Raw genomic sequence first — 16,307 nt, 5'->3', positions numbered from 1 at the left:
CGCGGACATGAATACGTAATGAGCTGGGAGACCACATTTTTAGAGTCTCTGTAAATCTAAACGACACTATCAATCTTCATGATTTATACATCGATGAAAAGCTGACGAGTTGTAATTTGATGAAATTCGACCATTTAAAAGGTTATGACATATAAAATATACTGAACAAGGAAATTATAAAACACAAAATTTGCATATTTTTCATTTTTCTTAAGGGGTACACTAGACCAACGAAATTAAGGTGGACCAAAATGGAAGAGGTATAAAATGAAAGAGGAAATATCATTCTATGAAAACATAATGACTTTATGTGGACTGATCCTATGAACGGGTCAGGTTGGCGAATAAATCATTGCGTTGTACAGTTAATTTTTGACGAGATTTCAGTTTGCCGCGAATACGCATTTCTGATTGGTTAATTCCCTCTGAGTGGAGAGTTGAACGAACCTCGCGGAATGACAGTAAACGTGTACTCTACATAACAGTAATAGACTGTGTGTAGATGACAGTGTAGGACACTATGGTGTGTGTGTGTGTGCGCGCGCACAATGCATGTATACACGCTCAGGTTCAGGCAACTGCAGCTGCGACAAGATCTCCACGTAAACAACAAGAACACTCCACTCTGATCGACAGCTCAACTTTGGCTTGAACTTTGTTTGCACAACTAGATAGAGTAGCGATACAAATCAATAATAAAAGATCTAGCACTAAGTTTGCGCATATGAGTTCCTTGGGGTTCTCTATTTGGTATTAGAATAATTATTCCTTATTAATCCACTGTATACATCGCTGAGTAATTTATCTAATGATACCTTAGGAGCGCATGATCATTCATGTATCTCAAATTGCCACACTATGATTTTTACTCGACGAGACTTTCAATTTTCGTTGGTTTCTAAGCGAGGGACCAATTCAGTTCTTACTGTGCTATTATAACAAGTATATCTAAAACGTTGACCATCATTCATGTGTTGATTCAACCTATGAACGGGTCGGGTTGGCAATAAATAGAAAGCCTTGTTCTAATTTGTCTCAGGGTCGTTTGGAAAATATCGATATAATGCAGAGATGTGAATAATGGTATCATAAGCTCATTTTTTATAATGTAAGCATCAAAAGGTGTGATTTATTTCAAATATTCACAAACCATGTCAATTAGTCAAGGAGAGTAGATCTTCATGTCGTCAATAAGTGAATCTCGTAGACCATGCACTTTGTCTCTGAATTATCTCGCAAAATCTCGGGTGCTGAGAAGGACATGCGCAAAAACCTGCGCGTACGATAAATTTTTGATTTGAGCTCATTAACAGCAGCGTTGCGGTCTGACTGTACGGGGGCACGCAGAGCGAGTCGCCTTGTTTAAAGGCTAGGTTGGAGGGGGAGCATAAACGGCATTATTACCCGTATCGGGCATCTGAGCGGTGGTTCTACGAAATTGTATTCCACTCGTATTACGGGCGGGATTGTGCGCCAGTAAGGGGAAAAATGGGAAGAATTTTTCATATTCATATTTCATATTTGTGTGTTAAAAACGAGGGGACCGGGCACCTGAGCTCCCATTCAGGAAAATTTGCTGTTGATGACAGTTTCTCGCGGAGTGGTTTCCCGACGAAGGGCAAATTCCCATAGGTTAAAACGAAAAAACTAAAGGACTATCGCTGTTACTGTGTGAGCTGGCTCTTTCTACGCGCGCCGCATACCCGAGTTTCGCAACAGAGGGCAAATGTCCATAGGTTAACGCGTAAAAGCAGATAGCGATTCCTGCGCCTGTATGAGTTGGCTGCAAAGAGACAATAGGGAGCTTTAGATATGCTGCGCGGACGTTTGAGACGATGCTTGGGCTGTACGTTCTCCTCTTCCCTGCGTCGTGCTGAAAAGTAGCTTTAAATTACGCTGAGACGCAACGTATAAAAAATAAAATGACGTCCCCATATGATCGGTGCATGAAGTAGCACTCTACGTTGTGAACTGAAAGGACGTAAAAATAGCACAGAAATCGTAGTGAAAACTTTGATACGCGATTCTGCGCATGCTCAGATCATGTTTTTTTTTTTTTCCCTGAACTTCCCCGTCGTGAAAGTCTAAAGCTCCCTAATCTCTTTGGTTGCCTAAGACCCCGTTTACAGTGCGGGGCCGGGCTCGGCCGCGGCTCGGCCGCGGCCGAGCCCGGCCTCAATTGCGCGGCCGAGCCTCGCAATTTTGTCCGTTTACACTGCTGGGCTCGGCCGCGCTTTCGATTCAAACCTTTCATTATTTGGTCGTAGTGGCGCTCTGCTTGTAAACTAACGCAATTTGGTATTGTCTGGTCTTCAGACCCTTTGCCAACTGAATTCCGTGGCGACGAAGTCGCCGTTCGGGCAAAGGCCTTTGCCGAAGGAAAAAATCCTTTGCAAGACAAAACCATCTTAAACTATACTAGTTTTCGACGTTGAGGGGGTTAATATCCTGAACAGCGAAAGATACAGGCAGAGGGTTTGGAAGCCAGACTAAAACTGGCCGCGCAATTGGCCGCGCATTTGGCCCAGTTTGCGTTTACACCAAGAAAAGGCCGGGCTCGGCCGCGGCTCGGCCGCGGCCGAGACCACCTCCAGAGCGAGGCCAAATGCGAGGCCAATTTTGGCCTCGCATTTGGCCTTTTGCGCGTTTACACTGAAGCGGGGCTGGACTCGGCCGCGGCCGAGCCGCGGCCGAGCCTCGCACTGTAAACGGAGTCTATGTAACACTTGCGCCGCATACCAGGGGGGCATTTCATGAAGGAACTTGTCGGATAAAATGTCCGACAAGTCAATTATATCCGACAAGTTCAGAGAAATCAGCCAATCAGACTAAAGAATTTCTCAAAACTTGTCGGATATAATTGACTTGTCAGATATTTTATCCGACAAGTTCCTTCATGAAATGCCCCCCTGAGCTGTGTACAAGGATGTAGCGCGCTAGCGCGCTGTGTGGTATGTGTTGTAGAGTTAGAGTTGGCGCCGAGTGGGATACAGTGAATTGGAAAGTTGTAAAATGTTTACGTTGTAGTGATTTATATTACTACTCAAGATGCCTGAAATTGGTAATTATAATGATATGGACTGTCTACTTTCGGGTTAAACGACATTAATTTGCCCTCGCTAGGATTGTAGTCGAAGACGAGGGCAATACAGTTCTAGTTCAGGCGATAAATGTCCTATCCCCTCAAGGCCAGTCCATTGTTGTATGTTCATGTCATGAGACAAACATACTTGTGATTCTATTTCTATTTGCAAGAAAGCCATAGTGGAATCATTATATCAAGTCTGATATCAAGGCTCGGATCTATTGACTCTCTCGTCCATTTGATGCTTTTTGGTAGTTATACAAAGGTATTTTATTTATTCATTTATTTATTCATTTATTTATGTATTGTAATTATTACTGTTATTATGATTATGATTATTATTATGATTACTATCATTATCATTAATATTATTATTAATTTTTTTTTTTTTTTTTTTTGGGGGGGGGGGGGGAGGGGTAATTTCTAGTGTACTTCGTGCACTCATATGGCTCATATACACACGATGTGTACATTCAACTGAATTGGCAAACCAGAGCTTAATTCTGCCTGCGGCTTAACAATTCTGCCAAACACGACGTATTTCTCCAAACCTTATGAATGTATATGATATTGTTTGACATATTATAGGAAGTATTTAGACTGTCTCGTGAATAGGTGACTTTCATGGGCGTTGATACTAGTATTCATGTTTAGTTTATTGTCTGAACTAAACACTACGTTCGTGGTTAACGAAGTATTCGTGTTGTGGATCGCCTAGCTGTCGCGTATGCAGCGTAACCATGGTAACGTACTGTACATCGTATGCGCGTGTATTGTGTGCGTGCGTGTGTGTGTGTATGTGTGTGTGTATGAGAGTTTGTGTGCGCGGTTACGATGTGGCTCGTATGAATACTCGAAGGCGTGGAGAAATATTTTTTTGACTGTACGTACTAATTTGTTAACGTGTAAGAGTTAAATGTGGGTACAATTTATTTCCTAATTAATGTATTTCTGTCCTATTCTTTAATGTGCCAACACAATATCACGTTGACATTATGAACGAACAAAAACAAAAAGAAAGAGAGAAAGAAAGCTCGGTCCAAGGCCTATTAGAATGTCTGTTGTACCTGCAGTGATGTTCTCGCACGAATCTTGCACTGTTACGGACTGACAGCCGCCTTTGTCACAGAATTCAAGAGGTACCTCGCTGCTGTCAGTGCTGATAACCTCAGACGGACCATAAGCCGTGTTTGACGAGAAGGATGAGCCAGTAGAGTCCCAGTCACTCTCGGAAACATCCATGGGCGCCTCCGTTATTCCTGTTGACCGACAAGCGTTTTCTTCTGATTAGAATATAGCATGGATATGAACGTATACGGAATTATGGAGCTACCGAGCTTCGTAGCACCTCGTGGCGAATTGATGACAATGACTGACTCTCATTACATATATTGGGCATGTTGGGTGTTACAAAAAAAAATACCACGGAGGATTAAGAGTTGTAATTCCAACTGGCTGTAATTAGTCGATCAGTTTTCAGTTTTGATGATCGATGTTCGACGCCGCCATCTTGCTGAGCAATTTGAAGGCATGTTGGCTATATTTTGCTTGTTCATTTGTTAAATGAAATGAAATCTCACTTAATGATAAAGCATATAAAACAAAAGTCAATCCCGTCCAGATATTTGTGCAAAAATGTAAATCAGAGCTGTATCATGTGAAAGTTTTTAAATCTGTTCCATGCTGGAAAGCCGGTTTTAATCACTTTTCCACTTAATTCCCACAAATAAAACTGATAGAGAACAATCTTCATGTATAATTCTTTATTAATAGATATATCGGATTAGTGCCCGGGTATCCCCAGTCGAGTAATTTTCATTTCTATTTCATAATTTTTGGTCCAATTTCTATTTGCGCATTCGCGTCTTTATCGCCCATCTTTTATGAGAAGTGATGGCGAAAAGACATATTCCCTAGAGAGTGACTGGTGATTAGGCAAATAGACACGAGTCAATTGTTTCCTATCTGCACGGCAGATCCAGTTTGGCACATGCTTCAAACATTTTCGAGTGGCGGCATCGAACGTCTATAGCAAAGGATATAAGACGGTTGTGACTCCATTCTCTTGAACCTCCTTGAAAAAATATTTCCAATTTTCACATTTCACATTTATTCAGCTATTATTTATATCAATGGCAGTGTTATCTGACTTTGTAGTTTTCGAGCTATCACCGATCAAAAGTGGGATTTTTTTTTTGGTAACATCTAGTATTAACAAGCTTTAGATCAGCGACACGAACGCTAAGCCGGCGCTATCAGGCCAAAATGGTGTTCTACACATGTTCGAGACAGTCGCTTCCATTGTCCGGCTCAGGAGGATGCCCGTCGTGAACATTAGCGTCGTATCGCAAACCTTAGCTTGCTGATGGCAATATAGTAAGGAAAGAAGAACTGTTAGCTCCATGCTCCACTTTTTTTCTTAATATTAATATGTGACTGCTTGCAGTGACTATTTGACTTAATCATTCACAATATTATAATGGTAATGCGTCAAGCAGGCAAAGAGAGGATCTGTTATACTAGTATGCCCTGTAAATTTCTTTTGTTCACACCTGCATCGGGCTCGATGGTTTCTTGGATTTCATCAACTTTTTTTTTCTTTCTTGGACGGGCAAGAATACATGATCCTTATTTGAGGAAATCGTGTATTTTGGCTATGGAGCCCAGCGACCGAGCCGGTGGAGGGTGAAGGAGATTTTGCATTTGTAAAAATTGAAAAACAAATATTGGCACACTTTGGGGAAATGTTTTGACATTTTCAATAAAGAAAGAAAAGAGAAATGTTGAAGAAAATGTGAATGGCTAAGTTTAATCATCGAATCTCTCACCTCTGTTGAATAATTGCTGCATTAATTTCTCATCTACTGATCGAAGTCTAAAGAAGGGAGATTAAAATTTTTGTGGGGAAATTGCAAAGTGAAAATTAAAAGTGCTTGGGCTACTACATACAACCATTATCATTATAATGGTAATTCTCCGATGGTCAGTAGATAATATGATGGGAATCCACATTTGGCAAGTTCTCTTTATCATTTAGAAGAAAGGAGCAGTCCTCCCTCCCGATTATTTAATGGCTTATATGACACATACATAACATGCGCACCGGCTATATATTGGAGAACAGAGATAAAGGTAAAAAAAAAGATGGCGTAGGATTACAGCATGGAGAGAGAAAGGAGAGAGTGTGTGGGGATTTGGCGTATGCGTGCGTGCATGAGGGATAGAGAGGGTGAGAAGAACTTGCCCGAGTGACAAACATCCGGGCTAGAGGCCACATCTACCCCAGTCCGTGAGAGGCACGCTACAGCCTTCAGTCGACATAGACTTGGATAGAACTGCGCGTTCGTACCGCAGACCGGAGGTTCTCCACTTTCGGGTTCCGGACAATCGAAGGGGCTGATGCATCCGCAGCTCGCACCTCCCGCGCTGTTCACAACGCACCTCTGCCACACCTCACACTCTATTTCGTCACAAGGACTGGAGGGAGGCGGGATCTCTACGTTTCCAAAGCAACCAAGAGTGTGTTGTTCAAGTTATTTTTTTTTCATTTTCTTGTTCCACATAACATTATACGGAAAAATGATCTTGTGTTCACACAATTTGTCAACTTTGAACATTTGAGATGATTATAAATTAAAAAGCATATTTTACATAGTTACAAAGCAACCTTCTTACATGTTACAATATACCCGTGCTCTAAGGAAAAAATAGAAGTTGAGGAGTCAACTAAAAACAGAGTTTGTACATTGTGGACAACTCATACAACCACTCAAACACTTACGAAAGAAATATAAAGTGAAGTCATTCTGAACAAAACAAAGATCACTGGGCAAACAGAACAGAAAGAAAAAAAAAACCCATAAAAAACGCAAGTACGAAATCAAAAGAACATTAGATGACTGCAAAATCTATAATGGTTGCAAGGAAGAGGAATGAAAATGTAAATTAAGTTTGTTGATAAGACCAATATTACGTTATGAACGTAAAATTGTTTGACAGACATTAAGCATAATTATATGGTCTCCAAGACAATTTGTTATCAACAGTAACATCCAGAAATTTGATTTCAAAATTACGTCTGTTGGCTAAACTTGCTATAAAGCATCTATAACTGGGTTTTCTGAACATTTTAAGACAATTTGCTTTTATCCATTAAGTTAATGTTTTGCCATTTTTAGAATTCATGGCATGTACAAGAGCAATTGTATTTTGGTGTGAAAAGAGATTATGATTTTTGAATCATCTGCAAATAGAATGGATGAAAGGATATTTGGAGATGTGCAGAAATCATTTATGTAGACAATCAAAAATATTAGCCCAAACACACTTACTCTGTGGAACCCCGCAAGTGATATCTTCCGGGCTTAATTGATCCGTTCAAAGAAACGTATTGTATTCTATATCGAAGGTAATTTCTGAACCACTCCAAGGCCCTACCTAGTATGCTACAATGAGATAGTTTGTGAAATTAGATTTCATGACTGATATTTTTAACGGGTACGAATTTATCAACAAATTCCAAGAAAGCGTGAATATGTTTATGTCGAAGTCCAAATTGAAAATCAGTAAAAACATCATGGAAGATTAAGAAGCCTAAACATTCATATTAATATCAAATTCTCAAGGACTTTGATAAGGACGAAAGTAAAGAAATTGGTCTGTAATTACTTATGTCAAGATTGTCGCTTTTTAAACAGAGGAATAACCTCGGTAATTTTCAGCTGGTCAGAAAAAACACCACTTCGTATTGAGCTTTCATATAAATGTGATAGAGGATCAGCAACAGAAGAGATTGTTCCCTTGAAAATAAAGTTACTTATATCATCAAACTCTGCACTTTGTTTATCATTCATAACAGTTACAATTATGTTACTTAATATCTATAAGCACAGAAGCGAAAAAAAAAAAGACAGCATGAACATTTGGTTGGTATAAAAACTTTGAAAAATGTTTATCAGATTGCTGATTTTTTTCTCCACAAAGTTTTCAGTAATTTTTGAAAAACATGAATGAAATATATCAACTACATCAATGAAACTTTCAGTTCCCTTGTCAAAACAAGAACAGCGAGTCCACGGATGAACCAAAGTAGAAAGTGGTATCATTTATCTATCAGGACGAAAACTCTCTAGTCCGAAATGAGGCCTAACGAATTGTAAACGTTTAGAAAAGGTCACTTTTTATAGGTCCTTACCGTGGCAAGTGGGCGGCTCATGTGACCACTGTCCGTCCGATCCACAGGTGAGCAGATCATGTCCTCTTCTCACGTAACCATAATCGCAGCCGAATAGCGCCTGGTCACCTACGTCCACGCCTTCAGAGAACATGTTGCCATTTGTCGGCGTAGACAGCTCTCTACACTTGACCCCTAACAACGAGGAAGCAAAATAAAAATAACGTTCAAGTTACATTTGTATGTAAAACATTATCTAGATACGCAGAAGACTTATGAACAACATAACTATTATGTCTGGGAGCAATAACAACCAAACATATTCCTAGTTCCGTCTCTTTCATTTTTTGATAATGGCTGCAGCCGGACGGATGCATTTCCATTAGGTGGTAATAATTTAAATGGTTGTAACGGTCGTTTGCCACCGGCTGCCTGCAATCGCGCACTTGTACGCATATATACACGGGTAATCAACTGAAGTAATCATCTTTTAGGTCCTAGACTACATCTCAACTGTAGATTCAAAACCTGATTTCTGTCGCCTACACACACAACACTGTAAGCGGGAAATTATGCTAACAAGATGTCTCCACGCACGGCGCTGCCACCCCCATTGTAACGTGTCGACAAGCCAAGCGCCACACACGCATTCACCTTCGCGAGCGTCCGCTCTGTGCGTTCCTCGGATTTTCTGCGTGAAGTGGGGCAAAAGTGTTTAATATGGCCAACAACCCCATGTGGGACCCATATGGGCATACTGAGTAAAATGTGGGTAAGCCAGGTTGGAGTTTGGCAAGGGCTACCTGTGGGGCCCTTCAAGGGCCTTCAAGGGGTCCTTGTGGTTTAGCGGTTCTTATAACGTTTAAAAACGTTTTATGAACGTCCAAAACTTTTCAGAAAAAAGTCCAAAGAAGTAACTGGAACGTTTGAGATGAAAGTTCAAGTTCAAATCAATTTTCATTTCCATCAAATAAACAGAGAAAATTATATACAATTCATAAGCAGAACATAATGATTGCAAAAACTTAAATTAACGACATGCATGTTACAATGAGTAACAACAATTAAGAAAACATAAGTTTGCTTGTTCTTTTTCAAATATGATACTTTATACATACGTATAGTACAAATTAAATAAGGATGGGAATGAAAAATGGAACGTTCCACTGAAAAGCAAAGCTTGTACGATATGTGACTCTCAGAAAGTACATAGAACGAATACTGAATTAATGAAACTACAAACAGATACAAAATGAAATCAAACTAACCAATGTCAACTGACATGAAATCAAATTAGGAAAGAAATAATGAGGGGAAAATGAAATTACAACACGTACCATCGTGCACACACGCAAACTGGATTCCATGATGTAAGAGTAATCATACAAAATTAAACCTGGATTGAATATATTGCAAAGAATTGTGTAAATTATACCTGTAAGAACGTTCTTCAAACGTTCAGAGTGTGTTGATATACATGTATGTTTGTAAAGTCTTTGCGATGATAAGTCTTGAGCAAAGACTAACCTGCCAGCTGTAGCTGGATGTAACATGATATGCCCCATGTGCAAAGGACATACTGGAAGAACCAGTTGAATAAAGGCACTCACACAGTTCACATCAGCTCAACAATGTCTCCTCATTACTAAGAATCCTCCTTTCCAATTAAAGGCATATAAATGCCAAGACATGGTGTCAGAGTGGTTCAACTGTCCAAGTCATGGTGTCAGTCAACTGTCTACATCATTCTGAAGTACAGAAGGGACTAGGACAAGGAATAATCCACGCAAGAAACAGGCTAGACCGTTTCATTTGAAAGAGTGGAGGATGCATGGAGCTATGTGTACATTAATAGCATGCAGTACAGTAGCCAAGCAGCAGTGTGTTGAGATGCACTAACCCAGCGTGTGTGTGTGTGTGTTTGTGTGTGTGTATGACATACCTGAATGTGCATGACTGTATTGTGTGTCCAATGACCTGCATCAGCACTGTGGTAGCTAGGAACAGAGAGTTCTAGAGGCCAAATGACCAGACTGCACAGTGCATGAGGTATTGGGAACACTACAGCCAGTGACGTGGCCTTGATAAAGTGTAGACTAGGCTTGGCCTTATAAATATGAGTTAATGTTTGAGCTTCTTGTGAGTTATGTGCCAGCTGGTCAAGCTCTTGGGCTAGTGCCTTAAACTGCCGGTGAACAGAGCGATAAGGATTAGGCCTAGATTAGCCACATATCTATGATGCAACATACTAACCTCGTGAAAGTGTTAGATGATTGAGCATAAGTTTACTTGTTGAAAAGATACAGTTTTCTGCTAATTGTTAACACTGTTCATGTGAGTGAATGCTCAGAGAGTGAACATGGCAAACTTAACCCAACCAGCACCACTAGATTTGAGGGGTAATTTGTCTGAGAATTGGAAGAGATTCAAGCAAAGATTCACTCTGTATAATGTTGCTTCTGGAATGTCAAGGAAAGATGATAAAGCACAAACATCAATGTTGTTGCATATGATAGGTGATGCTGCCCTTGATATATACAACACATTCACATTTGCTGAGGGTGATGAGATGAAGTTGGAGAAAGTGCTTGAACAGTTTGAGAAATATTGCACTCCCAAGAAGAATGTCACGTATGAGAGGCATAAATTCTTTACCAGATCTCAGGGTGTGAGTGAGAACATTGATCAGTATGTCACAGAATTGAGAAATCGTGCACAATCGTGTGAATTCGGAGAGTTGACTGATGGTCTGATCAGAGATCAGATAATTTGTGGAATCACAGATGGTGGTTTGCGTGAGCGTTTGCTCAGAGAGGATGATTTGACACTTCAAAAGGCATTGCAAATTTGTCGTGCTGCTGAAATTTCCAGAGCTCAGGCACAAGAGCTTGGTTCAAAGGCAGATGTGTCAGTCCCTGTTGATGCTTTGAACAAAAAGAAAAAGGCAGTCAATCCCGGTAAAAGATCAGAACCTCCAAGGTGGAAGTAAAAAAGTCAAAGTCAAAGTCAAGGTCAGAATTCCCAGGATTGTGGCAGGTGTGGCAATCGACATGCCATGAATTCATGCCCTGCACAAGGAAAGGTGTGTAAAAATGTAGAAAAATGAATCACTTCGCAAAGTGTTGCAAAAGTCGTGTTCAGGTAAATGAACTACAGAGTAATTCCAAGGATGAGAGTTTTCTTGTTGATGTCGTCAAGTCACAGGATTCATGTGACGAATGGAAAGTGAATCTCATGGTGAATGAACGTCAAGTGCTGTTCAAATTAGATACAGGCGCGCAAACGAATCTACTACCAGAGAGTGTGTATCAGACGTTGAAACCAAAACCAAAGATCTAAACCGCGCTGTAAAGCGAGAGCATTTTCAGCTACCGTCGAGAGCTGAAATAACCGCGCAGTTTGCCGGAGCGAAGTACTTCAGTAAACTAGATGCATCCAGTGGATTCTGGCAGATTCAGCTGGATGATGAAAGCTCAAGGTTGTGCACCTTCATCACGCCTTTCGGAAGGTACCGATTCCTGAGACTTCCGTTCGGAATATGCAGTGCTCCAGAGGTGTATCACAAGATAGTGCACCAGCTCTTTGCACATATTCCAGGAGTGAACACAATGATGGACGATATCATTGTATAGGGAACTACAAAGGAAGAGCATGACCTCAGGCTGAAAGAAGTTCTAGAGACAGCGAGAAAGAACAACTTGAAACTCAACCGAGAAAAATGTGAGTTCCGTGTCAACAAGCTGACATTCATCGGAGATGTCATCAGTGATCAAGGAGTTCAGCCTGACCCCAAGAAAGTGGCAGCCATACAGAACATGGAAAGACCACAGTGCAAGCAGGATGTCCAGAGATTCCTCGGCATGATCAACTACCAAGGAAAGTTCATCGCTGACTTGTCAACCAAATCAGAGCCCCTCAGGAGCCTTTTAGAGAAAAGGAATGAGTGGGTGTGGACCGATGCACAGGAACATGCATGGCAAGAGCTGAAAAAAGCCTTGACAACAGAGCCAGTGCTGCATTTCTACGACTGTGCAAAACCAACCAAGCTGTCAGCTGATGCATCAAAGAATGGGCTCGGAGCAGTGTTGCTTCAGAAGCATGACCAAGATTGGGTCCCCATAGCGTATGCATCTAGAGCCATGACTGATGCAGAGACAAGATACGCGCAGATCGAGAAAGAACTGCTAGCTATCACGTACTCATGTGAAAGATTTCACCAGTACATATATGGACGACAGGTTGAGGTAGAGACGGATCACAAGCCGCTAATACCCCTGTTCGTCAAGCCCCTGTGTGACTGTCCCCTTCGCATCCAGCGACTCCTCATCAGAGTTCAAAGGTATTACTTGAAAGTGTCATACACACCAGGGAAGTACATGTACACAGCGGATACCCTCTCCAGAGCAGTTGACCCAGAGTCAAAACCAGATGTCATGAGAGAGGAAGACATCAAAGTCTATGTAGATGCTGTCGTGATGAACATGCCAGTCACGTCAAACAAACGAAGCCAGTTTGTAGATGAGACAAAGAAAGACACAGCACTACAAGAACTCTTAGCTGTCATCAGAGATGGATGGCCAGAGACAAAACAACAGTGTCCAGTCTCAGTCAGAGAATACTGGAACATCAGAAGTGAACTATCAGAGGCACAAGGCATCATCTTCAAAGGAAGTAAGATTGTTGTACCAGCTACAATGAGACGTGAGATGCTGCAAAAGGTCCACGAAGGGCACTTGGGAATTGAAAAGTGCAAGAAACGTGCAAGAGATGTCCTGTACTGGCCCCGGATCAACCGCGATGTAGCAGAAATGGTGCAAAATTGCAATGCTTGCCTCATGTACCAGCCAAAACAGCAGAAAGAGAGCCTTCAACCTTACATGGTACCTGATAAACCATGGCAAAAGGTGGCCGCAGATCTGCTTACGCTGGACAACAAGGAGTACCTTGTGATTGTGGATTATTTTTCACAGTACATAGAACTGTGTTCACTGTCGACCACAACAAGTAGAGCAGTGATCAACAGTATGAAAGCTGTATTCGCCCGCCACGGAACTCCGTGTAAACTCATCACAGACAATGGACCACAGTTCTCAAGTCGTGAGTTCCAACAATTCACAGCAGAATGGGACTTTCGCCATACGACCACAAGTCCATATCACCCGCAGTCGAACGGACAAGCAGAGAATGCCGTCAAGATTGTCAAAAACCTGATGCGGAAGTCCAAGCACAGCGGACAAGAAGTCCTTCGAACTCTACAGGTCTACAGGAGCTCACCACTAGAATGTGGAAAATCGCCGGCAGAACTGCTCAACAGGCGAATCAGAAGAAATCTGCCTATGGCCGAAAAACTACTTGACCCCCAGCACATCAATGCTCGCTCGGTGAAGGAAAGGAAAGAAGGGCAGAAACAGAAGCAAAAGGAGCATTTCGACAAACATGCTCGTGACTTACCCCACCTGAAAGTAGGAGATCATGTCAAACTCCAAGACATGAATACCGGCAGATGGTCACAAGGTGGTGTCATCAAGAAAACACTACCACATCGGTCGTACCTGGTCCAGATAGAGACTGGCGAGATTCGTCGCAGAAATAGGCGTCATCTTCGACCTGATCCTAGACGAGGCCAAGACGAGCGACAACCAGCGCAGAGGTACGATGACGACGACGACAACGCCAACGCCCCGATGGTAGACGAGACTACACGAAACGCGACGTGTGTGAAATCTACCCGAAGTGGACGCATTGTGAAGCCTCCCATCCGCTTAGATTTGTAAATAGTGAAACTAGAGATGAAGAACTTTTCGCGAATTAGTAAGACCGCTCGAGAAGAACTTTTCGCGAATTTGTTAGAGTTAATACTGTAGTTGAAACATGATGGACTCTAATGATAATGTAAAGACAGGATTTAGTTAAAATACGCGAATGATTAAATACGTACACCAAAGAAGCAGTGAAACCCGGTTGTCGCATATGAACTCTAATCATTGAACTCAAAGAACTCAGTTTTGAAAATACAGCAAAGATTTTTGGATGTTTGAAACGCACATGCATGAAAGTCAAAAGAGTTAAAGTAAACTCTGAGAGGTTGTCATGAATGTGTATGTAAATAGTCGATAACAATGTTATCTCCTTTTAAAGAAAGGGAGATGTGTTGATATACATGTATGTTTGTAAAGTCTTTGCAATGATAAGTCTTGAGCAAAGACTAACCTGCCAGCTGTAGCTGGATGTAACATGATATGCCCCATGTGCAAAGGACACACTGGAAGAACCAGTTGAATAAAGGCAGTCACACAGTTCACATCAGCTCAACAATGTCTCCTCATTACTAAGAATCCTCCTTTCCAATTAAAGGCATATAAATGCCAAGACACAGAGAACGTCTGATTGTTAGGTGGCTTGTTGCCCTCATTCTTTACACGTGAACTTCTGTTACGGTTTTGGTCCACTTCTGGCTTGGTACAGTTCAGTATGGTACGCTTTAGGAGCGTTCAAGCGCTCCTGTGGTACGGTTCGGTGCGTTTTAGGAGAGCGCGCGAATGCACCCTTGGTGTACGCGATCAATCGGAGGGTGCGCTCCTAAAGCGTACCGTACTGCACCGTACCCATGCTAGAGGAGCGCTCAAACGCTCATACTGCCGCCAACCAAAAGTAGTCCACTTCCCGATGTACTCCAAGAGCGTACCATAACCGTACCAGAAGTTGGCATACGAAGAATGCGCATATAAAACACGCACATGCGCAAGACGAATGACCTGGTTGCTACAAATATTGTGACCCCCTCTGAAAACAGGGAGCTTTATATTTTCGTGATTCGAGAGTTCAAAGGAAAAGAAAAACCCAACTGTTCTACGCATGCGCAAAATCGCTTATCAAAATCGATCTCACGACGGATCTTCAATTTTTGCGTCCGCCAAATTTACGACCACGGAACTCTACTATGGAACGGACGAAACGCGCAGTGCCTTGTAGATTGCGTTCGCCATTTTGAGATTTCCAAGAAGCGAGCTGTTTATGTGGTATAGATCAAAGTATAGAAGTGCACTTCTATAAGATATAAGTTATGCATAGTATACACACAGAAATACACGTACAGTGCACTATGGTGGGAATTGGAGTCTCAAAATGGCGCCGGTGCATTCAACACTTGTGCAACGTGCTCAATAGCCTTTCAATCTGTACTTCGCGCAGCGTCCCTTTCAGATTAGAATGCAGTGTTCACGAAGAAGAGAGGTACTTAATGCACTGGTCATAATTATGGGGAAGCTAATTTCCTTTGTGTACGCTGCGTCTCCGGGTTATATAGAACTGCTTTGCAACACGACGCGGGGAGTATATTAAAGGAGAACGATCAACGCAATCGTTTGTTTTGTTGTTGTTGTTTTTTTTTTTTTGTATTTCTGGATTTTATTGATCAGATCGAAAAACATCTGCTTTTTCACAGGTCATATGACAAATACATTTTTGACATCACAAAACAAAAGTAAAACTACCAGGCGTCTGATCATTTTTGGATTATAGTCTCTAACACATGTTAACACCAATAATTCTAGAATCGTATACACAGAAAACGAGGGAAATGAAAAAAAAAGAAGAAAAAATAGCCTTCAATGGAAACACTAAATATTACCAAAGACCAGACAAAACAAACCAAAGGCGCAAGAACACACACTACAATCTTGAAAAAAAAAATAGAAAAACCAAAACAAAGGTACTATTCACCTAGCTCATTTATGCACTCTCCGTAACTTCCTTTCTACGATAACATAATTATACACCCAGCCCTGGGCTGAAGATGCGAAGTCTCCTGTCCCTTCTCCCGGCATGGGGGGGGGGGGTATTCGACGCTGCAATATTTGAGGTGATAATGCAGGACAGAACAATTGTTTCATAAACAGAAACTACAGTGAACGCCATGACAAGAGCGAGAGAGAGAGAGAGAGGGAGGGAGGGAATTAGAAAAAGGAGTATAAACCGCGGTGAGGAAGAAAGGTCCATCAGAGCAAGGGAAAGGAAGAAGAAAGTGGGAAGGGCATTTGACTTTCTATA

The 16,307-nt window shown here is 41.6% G+C and overlaps 1 protein-coding gene across 1 annotated transcript in view; it reads right to left on the bottom strand.

Moving 5' to 3' along the window:
• The window catches only part of LOC140240566 (uncharacterized), a 56,473-nt gene that overhangs the window by 3,996 nt on the left and 36,170 nt on the right, over positions 1-16,307 (bottom strand). Inside the window, exons 11-13 of the mRNA XM_072320329.1 lie at positions 8,280-8,453; positions 6,330-6,581; positions 4,153-4,344 (exon numbers count right to left, since the gene is read on the bottom strand). Coding sequence (XP_072176430.1) covers positions 4,153-4,344; positions 6,330-6,581; positions 8,280-8,453 — 618 coding nt within the window. The remainder of the gene's footprint in view (positions 1-4,152; positions 4,345-6,329; positions 6,582-8,279; positions 8,454-16,307) is intronic.

This window comes from Diadema setosum, chromosome 17, assembly GCF_964275005.1.
Source record: "Diadema setosum chromosome 17, eeDiaSeto1, whole genome shotgun sequence".
Classification (NCBI taxonomy): Eukaryota; Metazoa; Echinodermata; class Echinoidea; order Diadematoida; family Diadematidae; genus Diadema; species Diadema setosum.
The sequence above is the reverse complement of the archived record's forward strand: the minus strand, read 5'-3'. Positions and strand labels throughout refer to the sequence as shown.